At 35.8% G+C, this 20,410-nt stretch overlaps 2 protein-coding genes across 2 annotated transcripts; one reads left to right on the top strand and one right to left on the bottom strand.

The window, feature by feature from the left end:
- Positions 1-277: 277 nt before the first annotated feature.
- LOC132628267 (cell division control protein 2 homolog D) lies at positions 278-2,374 on the top strand. The gene is made up of 8 exons (XM_060344050.1): positions 278-649; positions 867-1,008; positions 1,082-1,143; positions 1,251-1,362; positions 1,441-1,534; positions 1,658-1,727; positions 1,809-1,947; positions 2,040-2,374. Exons 1-8 carry the CDS (start codon positions 423-425, stop codon positions 2,130-2,132), a joined length of 939 nt encoding a protein of 312 aa, XP_060200033.1. The 5' UTR covers positions 278-422; the 3' UTR covers positions 2,133-2,374.
- A 255-nt stretch (positions 2,375-2,629) lies between these two features.
- Positions 2,630-9,266, bottom strand: LOC132628266 (protein PIN-LIKES 3-like). Its single transcript, XM_060344048.1, has 9 exons — positions 8,570-9,266; positions 7,123-7,202; positions 6,915-7,039; positions 5,507-5,628; positions 5,115-5,348; positions 4,369-4,461; positions 3,656-3,756; positions 3,128-3,366; positions 2,630-2,812 (listed from the first exon to the last, which is right to left on the bottom strand). Exons 1-9 carry the CDS (start codon positions 8,702-8,704, stop codon positions 2,688-2,690), a joined length of 1,254 nt encoding a protein of 417 aa, XP_060200031.1. The 5' UTR covers positions 8,705-9,266; the 3' UTR covers positions 2,630-2,687.
- Between the last annotated feature and the right edge of the window lie 11,144 nt (positions 9,267-20,410).

Raw genomic sequence — 20,410 nt, 5'->3', positions numbered from 1 at the left:
TTGTATCAAGTTAGGATTAGAAATTATGGTGTAGGTTCTGAAATTGAATTGAATGATACAATGAAGTAACCTTTGTAATACAATTTGATATCTTTACTTAGGTTCAAACTGACCACTTTTGAGAATACAGTGAGGACCATTTGTATCATATTTATACATTAGGGACCTAATGAAACCAAACTCCATAAAATTAAGGACCATTTTGATAATTTCTGTAACGCGGAAAAGAAAATAAATGAATAAGAGTAAATGAAGGCCGTTGTAGCAATGAAAACTAAAAAGTGGGAGCGAATTCGAAAAAAGGGGCAACAGTGGAATTAGGAAAACAGAGTTTGAAATTCAAAAATGGGGCCGTTAGTTATTTATGTATATAAAAGGGGTTACTGAGACGCTCCATCAGAGAGAGAGATAGAGAAGAAAAGATGGATGTTGGTAAAAAGAGTTCATCGGCGATGGAGGCATTTGAGAAGCTTGAGAAGGTGGGTGAGGGTACTTATGGGAAGGTGTACAGAGCGAGAGATAGGGTTACTGGTAAGATTGTAGCGCTGAAGAAGACGAGGCTTCATGAGGACGAAGAAGGTGTTCCTCCAACTACTCTCCGTGAGATCTCACTCCTCCGAATGCTCTCTAGAGATCCTCACATTGTCAGGTCTCTTCTCTCCCTTTCTCTCTTATTAGGCCTTATATCTATTTCTCAATTAATTTCATTCTTTAGATTCCGTTACTATTTGTCATTATTTTTATAAAAATTTGTTTTGTTATGACTTACTTGAGCCAAAGGGTAAGGTCTGCGTACACCCTACCCTGGATTACACTGAGTATGTTGTTGTTGTTATTGATACGATGTCCTATAATTGTACAATCAGACTGATGGATGTTAAACAAGGGCTCAACAAAGAAGGGAAGACCGTTCTTTATTTGGTGTTTGAGTACATGGATACTGATGTCAAGAAATTTATTCGTACTTTCCGCGCAAAGGCTGAAACCATTCCCCCTAAAATTGTTAAGGTTTGTTTGTAGTCTATATGCTCAATAATTAATTTACTCCTTTGCAGTTTAACATCGGTTCTCTTTGAAACAGAGCTTGATGTACCAGCTCTGCAAAGGGGTTGCTTTCTGTCATGGCCATGGTGTCTTACACAGGTAAAACCACTGCTGTGCCATTTGGTTACACACAAAAAGTCATACGAATGGGTTTTTCATGGGTTGTCTGGCCACTTGTTTAATTTCTCGACATTTGTTTGCTGCAGGGATCTGAAACCACACAATCTTCTGATGGACCGTAAGACGAATGTGCTCAAATTAGCAGATTTTGGGCTTGGCAGAGCTTATACTCTGCCCATCAAGAAGTATACCCATGAGGTACTTTTACCATTCTACAGCAGCAGCTATCATCTTTAGACCCACTGTTCTTGAATAATGAAATTCCTTTTTCTTCAGATATTAACCCTGTGGTATAGAGCCCCTGAGGTTCTTCTTGGAGCTACTCATTACTCCACAGCAGTTGACATGTGGTCCGTTGGTTGTATATTTGGTAAAACTCCTTTTCATCCTTCTTCTTCCGAATGATCGTTTCCTCCCTTTAGATTGTGTAGTGTAATATACTAGACATGGAGTTATAATGGTTCTCTCATTTGTGGTTCGTTTTCAACCTCAGCTGAACTTGTCACAAACCAAGCCCTCTTCCCAGGAGACTCTGAGCTGCAACAGCTGCTACACATTTTCAGGTTTGGAGCTAAAAGTCACCTGCTTTGAGCTTGGTTCCTCACCTGTTCCACTATTTTCATATTAACAGAACTGCTGCACAGGTTGCTAGGTACTCCTAACGAAGAACTCTGGCCCGGGGTGAGCAAGTTAGTTAACTGGCATGAATACCCCCAGTGGAAACCACAGCCACTCTCAACTGTTGTACCTGGTCTAGATGACGATGGGATTCACCTTCTCAATGTACGTTTCTAAACTTTGAGATGACTGTCTGATTTGATTAGCCTGTTAGAGTAAGTGTATGGTTTATTGTTGTCAACAATTTGTGATTGCAGGAGATGCTGCACTATGAGCCGTCTAAGAGGATTTCAGCAAAGAAAGCTATGGAGCATCCCTATTTTGATGATCTCGACAAGACTCCTCTCTGAAGTCTGCACATGACCCCCATCTGTTGAAGTTCAACTTGATAACTGATTTCCACAAATCCATCTAACCCCCCTCATCGCAAGCTTTTATTGCTTTTCTCAAGCATCTTTTAGTAGTATCAATTAGTATGATGGTGATGCATTTCACCTTAAAACCTTGTCTTTTGATATTAATCGGATCAATGTAAGCACAATTATGTGCAATGATACATTTTGCTATGGCATACTTGAAGTTCTCAGCTGCATATTGTCTCCAAAATTTAAGAATCTTTGTGCCTACTTTTATTTTGTTTTTTTCTTTTCTAAGTGTCATGTTCAGCTGAACACAACTGCAATATTAGAGCCAGAACACAAGATGTCTTCTCCACTCCAAGAATGTCTGCTTTAGAGCAGGCAATCTATGTTTGCGGGGGTCTTGTTATTAATGACCACATCAAAGAGGGTTAAACTTTTAATTCCAGTTTTTGCAGATTTTCGTTTGTTATGAGACTGAAGACTGATTTTAGCAAAATAGAACACTGCACATGTCAGCTTTTACGTCTGATTAAAAATATGAAGTCAAGCTACAAGCCACATGAAGAACGTTGTCCACAGAGTAAGCGATATTGAAGCCAATGCATAAGCCCAAAACATAATCACTGAACACTCACTCTCACCAGCTCCAAATAACTGTGTTATGGTACCTGCCAAGTGAAACAAGACATTGTGTCATCTCATCTAAGACTTTGTATTGCAACAGTCACATTTGCATTAATGCCACAAGTGGTTACTTTGTATCCCTACATTTCCATTCCCCATCATAAAATTTTAAGTGTTAATGGGGAGAAGGAGAATCACGATAGTGGGAAGCTTTGAAATAACATTTTGTCAACAGTTATTGTCATTGACATCTAATGCAGAGCCAACAGAGAGATCTCTAAGTTTCTGAAAATGTGGTCAGACATAAAAAGAAAAAGAAACACGAAAAGAGTAGGACAGGCAACTAGTTGAATACATACCAATGTTCATTGCTGGTGGAAGTGCAAATTGAAGTAAAAGCACAAATTGATATAACGGATCATGTTGCACCAAACCCAAGTGGATAGCTCCTTTGACTACAATGATACCAATCAGGGGTAGGGCAATATATCTGACAACAATAATGCCAACAAGTAGCGATTTCTGAATCCCTGAGCCCGTCAAACCCTTCAAAAGGTTACCTCCCATGATTAGTGTTAGAAGTGGGATGGCTCCATCCCTGCAATCATTTCAACGAGTCAGCACAAGTTTTGACGACTTGGTGGGACACAAATACTATTAGATAATTAGCAACTGCAGACAACTCCAGTCTAATGTCTCCATGCGTTAAAAAAGATTGTGACATTATATCCAGTATACTATCTGCATGTACGGCTGCATGATGACATTCTAAAGCCATTGCACTTTATGCAGGCACTTTTAAGGTATAGCAGATTATTTCTTGATTGAGTTTCGAAAATGAACCAGTGGTTTAAGTCTATTCACACAGACTAGTAGATGTGTCATACCCAAGTAAAATAGCTGAACTTTCGATCACACGTAGAGGAGCTACCTCACCAATCATCAACTTCCTTATCTGAGGTATAAGTCCAACTATAAAACCTGCAATCTGTAGAAAACTGACCACTTGTCAGTGCAATCGGTGCAAGGTTGAACAAGGAGCCCTCAAATTTGCGTATTTATTCAGCAAGTAGATACTGATGAGTGGTGACTGCTAAAGTCTAGAGCACCTATAAGATGCTAACATAAAATAGTCCTTTCTTATCCCAACCTACGTCATGCGTCTCATTGTTTTTGGAACCATTTATTGACAGATGATATCAATGAACTACTCCAATGAGGTGTATGTGTGCTCATGCTGCTACAGATGCCAATAACAATTAAAAAAAATTAGAATTTTGACACATTGAAAACCAACCTACAGATAACGAGCTAGGTGCTTGTACATTAATAGTTGCCAAAATACTTCTTCTCATAAGAATTCTTGAAGGACAGAAAATATAAGAAAGCCATTTTTCATGGATAGTTTTAAAACATGTCTTGCTATTACTCCTTAAAAATAGGTTTGAGGTTTCATGTCATTGATCAGTAGCAACTGCATGACTGAAGAGCTTCAATGTGTCTTCCTTTTACACCTAACATATTAGAAACACTAAAGTAGAATTAGCGAAATTTTGCAATATAAACGAGTTCCGAAAAAGGAACACCAATAGAACATTACCGCTCCAGTGGTAGAAGGGGCCAATAAACTCTTCAGGTTGATCTTCCTTGAAAGAGTTTCCATGTACTGCTTTAGTTTAGTCCAAAGGTGTTCCTGTTACAAAAATTCAAACATCAATATCCAAAATTGATGCATAATTGTGTTTATTATGATGCGTAAATAACTTATGGAAAGAAAAATAAACATATGCTATAGAGAGCATCTTCATATATTGTGAAGATCCACCCTTGAGCAAATTAATTGATATGAAACTTCTAAACAAAATAAGTGAAATTTGTATGGATGTGTGAAAGTGAAATCCTGTTGGAATCAGATTCTTAGAACACTCAACCAATCAAAAAAGAGACCAGAGTGCATCATTTAAACTTAAAACCGGAGTGCACCATCTCAACCACCTACTACGGCGTAATCAGCAGAAATGCAGAACGTTAATGTTGCATAGCATAATGTGTGATAGCTCATTTGATGACTCCTATACAAAAACTTCTGGCTATAAGTTTAACCCTATTTCGCCATCTCCATTTAGTCATTTCCCAGTCCTAGAGAGCCTCTCTTCATTTTAATCGTATGCATCAGCTCAGTTTTCCTATCTAGGATATTCTCCTCACTTTTGCTAATAAGTTTTTGTTTTTTGTTTTTTTTTTTGTTTTTTTTTTTTCCTGTCTGTAGGGTAAGAGGTGGGAGAGGACTCTGATTGTTGCATGGCCTGGACTATCCAAAGATTGAGATATGGAGCAAAAACTGACCTGATTTTTGTGATTAAATCTAGTGGAAGGAAGCCCAAGTTGTTCTGGTGGCTCGGATCCATGGAAGGCCTTCGATGGAAGTAGTGATTCTGATGATGTCCCAAGTTGTGATATAGAGCCATCTCTCGAAGATCTACTGGCGGAGGAATCATTAATCTCAACTTCCTTTGAGCCCTTGCTTGAAGATATTCTCACGATATTATAAACATAAGACCATAGATAAATCGCCCCTACCTGAGGTAGAACAGTCACCGGGAAAGCATTAGATTTCCTTTGCATCAAAAAATGGTCATGTTTGTACAAGTAATATGGTCATAATTTTAATGTTGGAGACCCTTCTAATCATGCAATAAAATCCTTGAAACTAACTAAAGTAGTTAAGAGCCACATACTGCCATCGAAAGTGAAGCATAGCCCATTCCATACGTGTGACAAACACCAGGATCCCCAAAAGGGCTCCCTTTCTCTTTACAAACGGCTGGAATGATAATGAGAAGCATGTTGCCCAAGTTTCCTGTCCATTCAAAGGAAAAATATTAATTTAGATAACTTGGACACTACAGAAGCAACTCATTGTACGAGAGCGCTCTTTTGCATTCTTGTTCATCATATTCCTACATGAATTACTTGAAATAAGCAAGTTGATTTATTCCCATCTGTATAAGGATGGGTGGACAAAGTTACCCAGTACATCCACCGCTGCTAGGCGGTACAGTTATGAGGTGAATTAGTCGCGAGGTGCGTGTTGTATAAAAAGAAAGAGATAGGGTCTTTTTCCTTTGGTTCAATTTTGTGTCCTGGATACTGGAAATTTGTTATGCGTGTCTTAAAAATCCATAAACAACATTTCCCAGACCTCCGTGGTTGTTTCCTTTTTTGGTTAATACTCACAATGTGATTTGACCAGAAGAAAGCAGATATGCACCAAAAGATCAACACTGTGACCAGGAACACTTCTTCAGACATCCAGAGGAATTGTTTTGTTGAATTTTTCTCATTTCCAGGACCCAAAATGTACTTGTATATAAAGAGGGAAATTACCTACATTACAGATTTCATGTACGTCTACAATCTACTGACTGTCTCATTCCAAGGTAAAGTTATTTTGCCTATCACATTGGTTCTAAAAGTATCTGAAAAATAATCGATTTGCTTGGCCTTCCATCACCAGCACCTTTATGGTGAAATTTGAATGATCTCACATTTCCTTTCTCTGCTTAATTAAAGTAAAGTAGTATCACATCTGGAGCAAATACTCCAACCAACACACATTTTAAACTGAGCAATTCATATAAAATCTCGAGAGACACATCCTCATCTGAGTTGCAGAGTAGCAGAATCATAGGCTAGTCATACTATGTTGTATATCTACTTTAACCTTGATGAGGAAATTGATATCAATTGAGTTGATAAGGTGCAAAAATATTCTCATAACTTGGAATGGATTTGAAATCTCAAGATTTTATTTTAGCAGAATATGAAAGGGTAGCTAGTAAAACAGTCTGTATCTCCCATTTTGTCTACCTAATTAAATACACAGAGTCAATAGGAAGCTTCTCTGATCACGACCTTTCTTGGATTTTCAATTACATTTAGTCCAAAACTCCGTTGTTACTAGTGTTTTCCACATAGTTCCTGAGTTTATAAATTCTATTTCAGGACAGAACAACGTGTGCTATGCTGGTCTAGAAATTAGCTGGGTTCCTCATAAACTAAAACAGGTCATATAAAATGCGCTCAGACTTAATCACCAGAGGTGCATTTATCTTCATCACTAAGGTTTTCGCTGGCTTTACATACCTGCAGCACAACAGCCAATGACTAGTCCACGTAGATCTTTGGGAGGCCTTGTAATTTGAATGACTGCCCAACCAAGAATCGAACCAATAATAAAAGTGAAGAGGATATTGAAAGGCATGAACCACCTACAATTGCAATTGTGTGAATAGGAGAGACATATTTTTAAAGCACAGAGTTTTAAGTGAATTAAATGGACATTCAAACTCACACTTTTTTCAGGCTTTCATATGTGATTGTTTTGGCTAAGTTGCTGGAGACAAGGGCTGGATTGAATACAAAAAATACAATCTGTCCACAGAAGAAGTATCAGCATTAAACAACAAATTAGCACCACACTACCTCTTTTAAGAAAATAAAAAAATAAAAAATAAAAAATAATAAAAGACACTCACCATCTAGGCTAAGGTTTCACTTAGGAGAGTAGATTGAGAAAAGCTAAAAGGTAGTTTAGATAGTCTATGATAACAAATAACACAAGACTCCCTTTTTTTTTTTTTTTTTTTTTGGATCAAGTAAATGTATTTTCATTCATAAATAAGGCCACCATTGCCGTATGCAAGGGGTATACCATAAGGTAAAGACTTGCAGATATTGATGTAGTTGGTGCAATCAGTGAAATACATTTGAAAACTCTGTAACAAAAACTATAGTTGGTAATTAGGCATTTAGGCTTGAGAATGACGTTCCATTTTCGCTTGTTATGTGGCTATATGGAACAACACTATGCTTTTGTTAGAAACATTGCGTATTGTCAGAGTACAATAATAATTTGTAATTACTTCTGGAATTATTTTAGCCAAGGATGAGATGACAAAAGTCTCTGGTCTTTCCAATACTGAAGATGCTTTATGTTAAATACTGAAACGTTATGGAGGTTTGTGGCATAGAGTAATTTGGGATACACTTAGTAATAGGTATGGGCTCAAAGGGATCGAGGATGAAGCTTCTATTTCAACATCACGAGTGTAAGATCAGTTGTCTGATTATCTGAATATCCTGATCAGCTGTCAACTCTTAAAAATGATTGTTCCATTAGTTAAATACTGCCAATTCCAAACCTTGTATACTCTTCTCCTAAGCAAAGTCCTTGGAATCCTCATCAACATGCCAATGCTACTAGTCTAGATTAATCAAAATGATATGTTCCAGACTAATTGTAGGCGGTGCTAATTCTCCAAATGTCAGCCCAAATTAAACAAAATTTAGCTTGGCTTTAGTCCAACAAATTAGACTTTCTCTGTCTATTTGATGCGGGACAGGTTATCAGAAGTTAACATGAAAATATGAGCAACAACATAAAGTTATTAACCAACTGCAGTTTGAGCGAGTTATAATTTCGAAAGCAGTTTCTCTATCTACTTTAGAACACCGTGAACGAATACGTTACCCGTAATTGTTTCCTTATGGTGCTAGAGGGAGTGAACCCCAAGTTTATTAAGGTTTAAGACAAACCATAAAAGTAACTAGAACGATCATACTAAAGTAAGCAAGTCAGCTAAGAAACATTAGCAGTCATGTTTTTACCTTGAACTGGGGAAAATAATACTAGTTGAATTGCTCAATTCATTTAGTAAAATTCGATTGAACTGACCGGAGATTCTATGGTAAAGAGGAATGAAGGAGTAGGGAAAGGCAAAAAAGGAATAGAAGCTCACATTATTCAAATGCTTTCTTGCATCCTCTCCCAACAAGTCAATGCGATCGAGAGCAAGTAGTAATCCAAGTCCCGTAACCAAAAGAACTTTGAGCACAGGCATTGATGCAGCGATGAAGAGATCCAATAGCCCCATCTCCCCAATCTCTTCTTGAAATTGCGATATTCCACAGAAGCAAATTCTATCCTCAGCAAATTTTACACAGAAAGCGCATGTGAAGATGAATAGAATCTACAGAGAGGACGTTGCAATCAAACAGTAAAGTTGCCGTCTTTCCGTAGTTATTTACTCCATATTAAAAGATAAAGGCAACCACCTAGGCACTAGGTGTAGAAAAGATTATGAAAAGCAAAACCTCGAGAATCTTTCGTGAATAAAAAACATAAGGAGTACTCCTTTATGGTTTTTTCGTTTCTTTAACAAATTGGTATGAATAGATATGGAAGAGGAGAAGAAATAGATAAAAAGACAAGTGGGAAGGAGGTGCAACGACAAATAAGGGAAATCAGTTGCACAAACGCATGCATTAAGCATCCGTGTATGTATGTTATCAATTATGGTACTGCACTTATAATTTAATCAGCTTACGACTTGTAGGAAAGAGCTATTGGCAGGACCGGTAGCTGGGTGCACTGATGCTGAATTGGCAACACAATGCATGAGAAATGAGATTAATATATATTAGTGTTTTCTGTTAAAACCTTCATTTGCCAGCTTTATTTTATTGACATTAGAATCGGAAGCAGCCAACTGCCACATCTAACCAAATAGTCGTGTTCTATTTTGCTTCAACAACCTTCCCTTACTTTCCAAGAAAGTAATTACTCCTTCCACCCAATATATGTGACACTGTTTAATTAGCTATCAAATTTTATACAAAAAAAATTAAAATTTAAAATCATTTGTGAAGCTATGACTATCCCATTAATGATAAAATAAAACTGTTTTAATATAAAAAATTACAGTCTTTACTAGTAGTTTCTAAAAAAGAAACTGGCACATTACTCACGTTACGTAGGAGGACCCCATGCCATGGGCTGTGTCCCTCGTTGTTCCGACCCATTGGCTGACGCCAGCGCTGTCGTCGCACAATTTGTTACTCATCCAGTCATCAATTATGACAGAGAGAGGCGTGCTCCTTTTTTTTTCCCATGACTCATACAGATAATTACTCCTATGTTCTTTTCTGTCAATAGAAAATAAGAGGGAACTTTCAACTTCAACAATGCCGAAACAGTACAACGTACATAGAGATAATATTATTTTTTTTTGTCGCACAATTTGGTCATGACTTTCATTATCTCCTTGCATTTCGGATTGGGACGCTGGTGGAGGTGTTAACTACTTTTTTTCTTTTTCCAAAAGTGTTAACCAGTTGCATTAAACTACTCTTTTTGGCGGTCTATTGGGCTGGAGTGATTTGATGATGATAAAACAAAAGGGGGCAAGTGCACATATAACCGTTTGGAGGACATACTAAAAAAAATTATTAAGCATTTAATATTTAATAGTCTTAGAATTAACTTTGTACCTACATGACTGAAATTGTAAGTTTCAAACTTTAAATAAGGGGTCTAGAGTTTTGCTTGTCAAAGCCTATTTCAAATATGTATGTCTGATTTTGAACTTCAAATTAATTGAAAATCCAACTTCAGACATGAATGTTTATCATAATGTCTGGAGCTTGCATAACTTCATCATAAGGAAGCGAATTGTGAGAAGTAAATAAATAAAATTAACTATGACTGACAAACTTTGATCGCCATTGTGGAAGGCGTACAAAAATGTAGCCATCATTGTATTATGTGAAATAGCTACAATATTAATTCCGGCCAAGTGAATCAGTATTCTCTTGAATTGTTCTGTTTCAACATTGGGCTTTTAAATTTTCATGACGGAAGGAGATCCCAATTTTTGTAGAACTAGAAATAATAAGTCTTGCAACGAAACCACTCGTCTCTTCTCACATTGCAGTGCTGTCTGTCAATCACTTGACTAAAGGCACAACATTGCTATGCCATACTTGATTTCTCACCACTAAACGAAGTCTGCTCAAACTAACCAAAGTTAAATAATTTGGACAATTTAGATATAAACTTAAAATTGACTAGCCCATGCAAATCCTACAAATAGAAAGGAGACATAAGTACCAATCTGTTTTCTGCTGGGCCATTCGCAGTAATGCCCTATTTTGGGGTGGTCTTTAATTTTTGGCATGCCCTATTTTGGGGTGGTCTTTAATTTTTGGCCATCACAATAAAAGTATTTAACTTTTGCCCTTCGCCTAAAACCTCAAAATTTCGGGTTCGAATCCCTGCTCAGGAAAAAATTAAAAAAAAAAAAAAATCACTAGGCAGAGGTTGCCTACATCGGACATAGGTTGCCTGCAAAACTCTACCTGAAGGTAGAGTTTGCAGGCAAATTATGCCAGATGGGACAGAATTTGCTTGCAAATTATGCCTTAAGATAGAGTTTTGGGAAAAACTGTGCAAGCAAAATTCTGCCTTGCAAATTCAAACCTCTGCCCTGCAAAATTCCTTTTTTTTTTTTTTTTACTGAGCTGGAATTCGAACCCAAAACCTCAGGGCATTAGGCGAAGGCCAAAAATTAAAAAACACCCCAAAACCCCAAAAGAAGGTCAATCAGCGCAAAAAAAAAAATGTTTTCTTCTTGCTTAGTATTCGACCCATGACTTTAGCCCATACTTTTCTCAAGCCTTGAAGGTGAGTTTTCTCTTTATTTTCATTTTCTCCTGTCAAAATTCATAAAAAGGGAAAATATTGGTAGAAGATTTGGAAGAGAGAATATGTCTTATGCTCATCAGTCTAACTTTATAAGGCATATTTCGATTGAATACTAAGGTGGATATTCCATATTAAATTTGAGATAATTTCATACTACTTTATTTGGTTAAAAGTATAAATTTATCCCGGATAATCCAAATTAATCATGGATTTCTCACCTTATTCCATCAAGCTTGGTGTTATTTTATCACAACTCCCATGTGAGATAAATTAGTCCAAAGATTATAATCACAGGAGTATACTACAACGGCAACATACCAGTGTAATCTCACAAGTGGGGTCCGAGGAGGGTAGGATGCGCGCATACTTTATCTCTACTTTTGCGATGTACAAAAGTTGTTCTGATAGATCCTCGGCTCAAAAGGAATGTAAGTAATGCATGAAAGTAGAAAAGGAAAAAGACAACAAAATAACAATTGTACAAAATAAATGTAGTAACAGATATCAATACACATTAGCAAAAAAAAAAAAAACGAAGCAACTACCTAAATCATACGACAACACTATGTTACCTACTAACCTTCTACCTAATCCTCAATCTACATACCTTTCTATTCAAGGTCATTCTCAGTCAACTGGAGTTGCGTCATATCCTGTCTAATTACCTCTCCTATTCTTTTTTGATCTACCTCTATCTCTCCTAACTCCTGCTATAACTGTTACACCTCGCACTTTCAGAGCATGAGCACACCACATATTTCACCGTATTAATGGAGTATCAGAGATGTCCTGTGAAGTTTGTTACACCCCATTTTAACCGGGTTAATTTAAGAGTACAACATATTGGTGATTCCTATTTATTTTGTTTTAAGGAGTCGCCACCTAATTAATTTAACGGTGAATTAGGACACCTAGAGATTACCTAAGGCAAAGTTAAAACTAAACCTCAATTAATAGTCTACTTAACCAATGTGATTCTAGGTAATGGCTCTATATTATCCTAAAGGGAAGGGGTTAGGCATCCTTTAGAATCCGTTAACTTACGGTTATCCAACCAAACTTAGGTTAATTAATTTAGAGTAAATATAATGCTTAAATTTTAAAATGGTTCACAAATGTTGCTAAAGTTTTAAAAGGAAAATAATATTAGTGAAAATAAGGTTTACAGAAAATATAATATAAAAGAAAACTTTAAATGCCATTTTTAGAATAGGACTTATGAATGTCGCTTAGATTTTAAATGAAAATATAGTAAATGCTATTCGTAGACGAGACTTGATGAAAATATGATACTTTGCCCATAAATAATAGCTTTTGAGAAAAGATTTAGCAATTTTGAACTTTGGATTATGTTATGTGAATGTAGCACTGTGGAAGAAATCTAGGCTTATAAATAGAATTCAAAAGGAAGTGAGTTTTCTTTCTCCTTTTATTATTTCTTATTAATTATGCCTAGCTAAAAATATGCATGATTGATTCAAACTTGAAGAGTTATCTATGAAATATACTTGAGTTTATACTGTGTATTAGTGACGTTTTGAAATGTATATGATAGTAAGAATAAATATGATTCCATTAACTCAAAATACATAGTTACGCTATTTGCGAATTAATAAATAAAATAAATGTTAGATGCTATAAATAGTTTTGACATAAAAGAAAAATGAAGCTTATGGAATTAATTAGTCTTTCTCAAATTAACTACCCTTTAACTAAAACTAAATTCTACACTAATCTACTAAGGTTCATTTAGCTAAGAAAACAAACAAGTAATGTTAGTTGCACAAATACAAATCAAATGCATAAAAATGAAATAAGTGAGCAGGTGATATCAAAATGGGCTCAGCCACTTTCGGACTGCTGATCGTGCTGCTAGTGGAAGTGGGCTCAGCCCATTTTTTTTAAAAAAAATGTTACGTTCAAGGGCTGCTATTGGGCTTCGGCCCAATATTTCATTTCGCTGCGGATGGGTTGAATGAGGGATGATTCGAGAAAGATTATGTTGGGCTTTCAGCCCAACACCGAATGCGGAAGAAGAACAAGTCGCTCGGACTCGTATGCGATGTTCATGCATAAAAAGACGAAGGAAAAAGAATTAGTATATTATCAATGAAGAAGGTTAAACATATAAGATGTAAACATCAAAAACAGATCAGTAGATTGTATATATTATGTATATCCTATGTATATCACATAGCAGTAGCATAATAGCAAAGAGGAAGAGGGAGAGTAGAAGGGTTTCACATCAGTTCAATGTCAATATACCGGATATACACACATATATTGTCTTATAAACATTTATTGGACAAGAGACTCCTCTACAGTTCAAGAGTAACACTCAGTAAAATAGCTAGTCCTACACATATAAATCGCTGGTCACTTTCAAAACAGGATGGTCTTAAATTAAATATGAATGCGGCTCAATGAGAGTATCATGTTTAAGCATTCTAGTGGTTTGTATTTAAAGAAATCTATACACACAGAACAATGACCAAAGAAGGACGAAATGGGATCACGCTTCATGATGTACAGGGGCCATTTGACACTCAAACCAATTTGTGCAAAATCCAAGAAAAGTTAAGATTCAATAAATACTCTACTCCAGGTCTAAATGGGAGATAGAAGGAAAACCCTCATATATGCATTTGGGGAAGCAGTACTCATGGAGATCGCATTCTGAGAACCTAGATCTATTTAGACGATGTACATCAAAACACATAGAGGAGCAAACAGGAACAACATTTAACCCATTATTGTCTAGACATTCAAAAGCGTGACCATCTTCCTTTTTACAATATCAAAACATATCATAGAAGGTACAGGACCAAAACAGAACCAAAAGATGACTCCAACAGTGAATCATATGGTTACCACTACTCATGCTTTGACTCATTGAAGGACGAACCAGCTTCGGACCAAACTATGATTGCAGTTCCTATTCTAGAAGAGGTACATAGGTCATTTGCCTTCCCTTTTAATTTTATTTAATTATCCAACTTATCCTGTTAGCTAATCTCAATCGTTAGTCTCATATTCATGCTAAATCAACACTCATATTAGTTACTATGTTAGGAATGATTCTAAATGTCTTAAAGGGCATCAAATCAGGCAAAGCCATCATATAATATTCACTAAATTGTTGTTAACTTACACCAGTGATCCCAATATTACAACATTTCGAGAGAATATCAACTACTTTCTATATTTTCATACTGGCTCTCCCCTTTTTAGAACAACAATGAGCATTTGACTTGGTTAAGCTATTTTTAACGTTAGGAATCTCATCCACAAACTATTCCACAATCAAGATTACTGATGTTCAAAATTACAGACAGATCATGGTCTTAATCATATTACACTAATCATAGCTAGTGGGATACACTGGGTATAGCTGACCATTTACATACAGAGAAATGTCTTATACTCAAACGACTTAGGAGCTATCCTAGAAGATGCGAGACAGTTTGAGCAAAATACACATGAACAACTTAAATTTCACGGACCAGCACTGATCAGTTAATATTCAAACTAACCACTTTATGGACATGCTAATGACTAGATAAACTCCCTCAACCCACGTTTAACAGTTACTAACTAGATTTAAGACCATATTAACACATAGAACAAGTTGACAAATGAATAAATCTAACATGTATGATTCTTAAGCTAAATACATGATTAATTGATGTTATGCCATATTAACAAAGACTAAACTCAACTAAACTGAACAAACACCAGCACAGATGTTAGCCAACACACAAACACAAATTAAACTAAAACACGCAAAATACTAAAAATAAATAAAATGAAGAGGGTTCACCGACCTTCTTCGGGTTCAGCGAAGTGGGGCGAAGGTTTCGATATCTATTCGAACACTGTTATACCCAGTTTTAACCGGGTGGATTTAGGGAGTATGACGTATTGGTGATTCCTATTTATTTTGTTTTAAGGAGTCGCCACCGAATTAATTTAACGGTGAATTAGGACACCTAGAGGTTAACTAAGGCAGAGTTAAAAAAAAAAAAACTAAACCTCAATTAATAGTCTGCTTAACCAGTATGATTCTAGGTAAGGGCTCTATATTATCCTAAAGGGAAGGGGTTAGGCATCCTTTAGAATCCGTTAACTTACGGTTATCCGACCAAACTTAGGTTAATTTATTAAGATTAAATATAATGCTTAACTCTTAAGAAAAATAGGTTATAAATATTATTGAGGTTTTAAAGGAAAAAACATAATGAGGCTATTTAAACTGACTTGAAGAAATGCATAGTAGTCCACTTAAAAAATAAAACTTATAAATGTTGTTGAGTTTAAAATAATAATTTTTTTTGTAAATAATAAGACTTGCAAAATATAATGATTTGTATATAAGTAGAAGCTTTTAAGAGAAAACCTAGCCAATTTAACTTGGAATAAAATGACATTATATCAATATAGTAGTGTAGAAAATCTAGGCTTGTAAATAGGATTCAAAAGGGAGGGAGACATTTCTTATTAATTATGCTTAGCTAAAAATATGCATGATTGATTCAAACTTGAAGGATTATTTATAAATTATACTTATAAATGCATATTAGCGACGTTTTGAAACGTTTATGATAAAAAATGTGATGGAAAGGGTATGAGTTTTCTTTCTTTTATGTTAACTATACTTGGCTAAAAGACGCATAGTTAGGTAACCCTTGAAAAAAATCGTTTGTAGAGCATACTTGAACTCGTATTTTGCAATATTAGTGACGTTTTAAATTTTAAGATAGCAAGAACAAATCATGATTCTTTTAGCTCAAAAATATGTAGTCATTCTATTTTTTGAAAATCAATTATTCTAATAAAAATAAATACTATAAATAATTTTAACATAAAAAGGGAATGAAACTTATAGAACTAGTGTTAGCTTCCCCCTTTTTTTTTATTGACTACCATCATATTAAAAACTAAACCACTAATTTTACTAGGGTTCATTTAAGTTAAGAAAATAAAACGAGATAAGGTGTTAGTCATACAAAGGAAATATGAATACACAACAATAAAAATAAGGTAGATGGGGAGAAAATTGGATGGATCTAGCCCATTTTAGGGCCCAACTGTTGCGGACTGTTTTGCCATTGGGCTTTAGCCCAGAATTCTTTTCTTTTTGTGTACAGGCTGCGGATGGGATGGACACGAGAGGATTTCGTTGGGATTTAGCCCAACACCGAATGCGGAAAGAGACGAATCCCTCGGACTCGCAGCAGTGGTCATGCATAAAATGAGAAGGAAAAGGATTAGTACCTGACCGGGGAATAAGTTAAACATGTGAATATGAATTCAAAAGAAGTTAATAAGTCGTGTATATTCTGGGAGTATTTGGGTATATCTCGATTTTATACAGCATTCAAGCATTATATACTTATGGTATAAAAAAAAATAGGGCCACCCTCCTACATAGGCAAACTCCACAATGTGATGTTTGTCGTACATAAAAATATGCAAGACTCAGACAGATATAGTAGCGCATAATACTCAGAATATACTTGGTATAGTGGAAAGGTATACACCGATATACGACCTTTGTGTATGCTGGGCGTACACTAAAGTTTTGTATACCCTGTATACTTGGACGTATGCTATACTAGAAAGAAAATCAGAGAGGATGAACCCACAAGAGCAAATAAAATGCAGAAAGAGAGGAGGAAATTTGCGAACACCTCATGTAATCTAGACCAGAACAAACATTCCAAGCAAGCATAAGATGCAGTTAGATATTCAACCAGAAAATTAACTAGAACTATCCAGATCGCAACAGAACTGGGAACAGACATGAAATGCCAAACACTGCGTTCGAATAAGGCTGAACAGCGAGGGAATAGGGGAAAAACTATGCAGGGATTGAAAATCTGCAACAATTAACCATATGTAAAACAACATGATTGAAGAACTGTTTGACTTATAATATCATCTGAACACTTATACATGGTTGTTCATTTAAGACAAAATTCAGCAATAGAGCATTTATATGCTGGAAACCAACAAACCTTTGAAGCAAACCGTGCTCATGCTCATACCATCATTAATCTATCACTTACACTTTCAAAGCTATTGGCTTTAAACTCAATCAAATGCAAGAACTAAGATATACTAATGATCACCTCAACAGTAATCTAATCAAAATGATATCCTCTTTAAGACAGTCCACATACTCATTTTGGACAACAGTTTTAGAATGGATGACACAAGGCAGATGAACCTTAGACAAATCCAGCATGAATCAAGACCATAGAAACCCTTTTTGCATTCAAAATTTAAACCAGATACCATTTCTTCGTTTGCAAAAATCAGTTTTAAAAGGAAAAATAAAAAGTTGTGAGGCAAGACTAGTGAACAAAGAATGAACCAACTCAAATAAAATTGAAAGTCACACTGACCTTTTGTCAAAATGAGATGCATTCTCCACTACTTGTTAGTAAAAATAAGAATTTATCAAGCATAATCGTTTTTTTTTTTAAAGGAAGGCCAAACAGTTTTTAAATTATTCTCTGGACTTATCATGCAAAATGAAGAAAACCAGGGCCCTTAAGCACACACAGAGGACCAAATTTGACTCCACATAATCATTTCAAACTATTTACCTTTACTGGACCAAAAATGGCACTTCAGTTATTCAATTTGTTAAAAAAATAAGTGTTGCTAGTAACAGTACTAACACTCAGAACTAAAATAACTTGCGAAATGACCACCTTAGCCCATTTAGTAATCCATTTCTTCTCTTAAAACCATTTTTTAGGCAATCTTAAAGACTTTCATAAGTTAAACCCAAATGATAACTCATTCAAGTGAAGCCAAACCAATGCAATACAAGTCAGTGTAAAGTCATACAAGGCATCGATAAGGCCAACTCAATACAACAGACACAAGAAAATTTGAGAGAATGAACCTGGAACCCAAAACATCAACGCATAGCACTCGGAATCAAATTGTTTCAGGAGAATGACAGATGACAGCACTCAAGAGCCAAAAAAAAAAAAAAACTTTTCCAAACACAGGAAATTTGATCCACAAAGTGATACACACACACACACAACTGGTATGTTTTATCAATAGGGAGCCTCAAATATCATTTTCAGAATTCAGCAAAGCCCAACATATATTAAAAGATATCAAAGCCGAATCCCAAATGTTGTTCAGCCTTATTTAGAGAAAAGAAACAGACATAGAAGGCATATGAACTGGGAAAATCATACATCGTATCCTAATCTAAGCACGAAATTGATTTTAACTCAGTCACGGAACTGGACATAATTTAATTTTAGCACTGAATCAGTCCATTACAGCAATAGGGAAATAAACTAGACCTCGATATTTTAGTAATTACTTGAAAACAAATAAACAATGCATACTCCCAAAATTACTTGAACTAGAGTAAGATTTGGAGAGCTAATGTTGAACCATTTTGGACCATAACCACAGAGAATACACCTCGCGACACTGAAGACTGAAGAAGAGAATAAATTCAAACTGAAAACTGGAATGTAAAACTAAAACACATACGCATTAAATCACATTATCCAATAGCCCATACTTTAATCATTCGTCAAATTGTCCAAACATGAAACCAAAACAAGTTCAAAAAAATAGGATTAAGCATGAATAGACTTAACTAAACAGTCATACTAGAAGTATAATACAAATTAAGCACTAATCAGAAACATTTGACACGTTCTAAACTGAACTAAAACAGAACGAAAGTAAACTAACAATACACAACCAGATGAAACAGCAAACCACATCACATCAGCATTTTAAGCATACCCTAACGACGACTAAACTAAACAGCATACTAATCGCATAAACACATTATATGCAAGAACTAAAAAATAAATGAAAGGAATGAAGTTCACTGACCTTCTTCGGATGCAGCGAAGTGAGGCAGGATCTTCGATCTACCCTCGAACACTATCAAATCCGAGCTTGTGATACTCGGATTCACAGCAACAACAAGGCAAACGAATATAAATTGGGATCTAGTATTTTGACCCGAATAAAATAAGATTACGATTTGCTAAAGAAACTAATTTTTTATGGAGATTTTGAGGCGGCTGATGAACTAGTATTGCTTAGGTGATTTTGCCACTGAAAAAAAACTTGTTTCTTGCTTTAGGGGGTTTTGGGGGTTCAAGAACTCATTTTTTGTAAGGGGATTCTTGCGATTCTCGAACCTGTCCTAAACGATTTCAAGCCGCGACCATTTATAGGGTTTTGGGTCGTTTGAATCGAAGAAAAAAGAGAGGAGCGGGAAACAGAGGGAAGTGGGGGACAGAGGGAAGTGGGAGCGGGGTGTAGGCGGCGGTGGTGGGGTTGGGAGATGATGAAGAGAAGCGGCGGTGGTGGGGAAACGAGAGAGAGGAGGGAGCGAAGAGAGAGAGAAAGAGGAGAAAAAGGAAAAAGGGGGGGGGGTGTCGGCTGAAGGAAAAAATATGAAACCCTAAGGTTTCATATTTTGTTAAAAGGGTATTTGGGCCGGGTCGGGTACAAATCAAACGGGTATGGGCTGGTCTGTTTCAATGAATAGTGGGCTGAAAAATGTTGGGCTGGGTATTAAAAATGTGGATTGGTCCGAAAATTGGGTTGGTTTCACAAATTAGGCTTTAGCCCAAAATAGTTTTAGAATTTAATTATGGACTGAATTAATATGGATTAAAATGTTACTTAATATAAAATATGAAATTATTAGTGCTCAGATAATAAAAAAATGGCGTTGTAATAGCCGTGCAATAATATTTCGAAAATTCACAGTAAATAAACACTATTATTTAATCATGCAAAGATAAATGCGATGCGTGTGCGTAAGCTGGTAAAATGCCGAAATGATAAAAATTGTGAATAATAATAATAATAATACTAATAATAATAATGATGCTAATAATAATAATGATGGCTAGTAACTGTAATGGATCAATGAAACGCCGGTATTGATAAGAGGCTAATTATAGAAAAAAATATAAATATATATATATTTTATTTTTCAAAAAATATTAGAAGCATAAATAGGTATTTCAGAGGAGAGGCGGGACAAAATTGGGTGTCAACAAACACTACCAACTCCGAGCTTGCGATG

The sequence above is a fragment of the Lycium barbarum genome, chromosome 2 (genome assembly GCF_019175385.1).
Source record: "Lycium barbarum isolate Lr01 chromosome 2, ASM1917538v2, whole genome shotgun sequence".
Lineage (NCBI taxonomy): Eukaryota > Viridiplantae > Streptophyta > Magnoliopsida > Solanales > Solanaceae > Lycium > Lycium barbarum.
This window is presented reverse-complemented; position numbering and strand designations above follow the sequence as displayed.

Bases quoted from the DNA above. Each gene is read 5' to 3' on its own strand.
- LOC132628267 (XM_060344050.1), top strand. From the start codon at position 423: ATGGATGTTGGTAAAAAGAGTTCATCGGCGATGGAGGCATTTGAGAAG. The intron at 650-866 runs GTCTCTTCTCTC...TTGTACAATCAG, and splicing joins AGAGATCCTCACATTGTCAG to ACTGATGGATGTTAAACAAG. The intron at 1,363-1,440 runs GTACTTTTACCA...CTTTTTCTTCAG, and splicing joins TCAAGAAGTATACCCATGAG to ATATTAACCCTGTGGTATAG.
- LOC132628266 (XM_060344048.1), bottom strand. From the start codon at position 8,704: ATGGGGCTATTGGATCTCTTCATCGCTGCATCAATGCCTGTGCTCAAA. The intron at 7,040-7,122 runs GTGAGTTTGAAT...TTGCAATTGTAG, and splicing joins TATGAAAGCCTGAAAAAAGT to GTGGTTCATGCCTTTCAATA. The intron at 5,349-5,506 runs GTATGTGGCTCT...GTTCTACCTCAG, and splicing joins ATGCTTCACTTTCGATGGCA to GTAGGGGCGATTTATCTATG.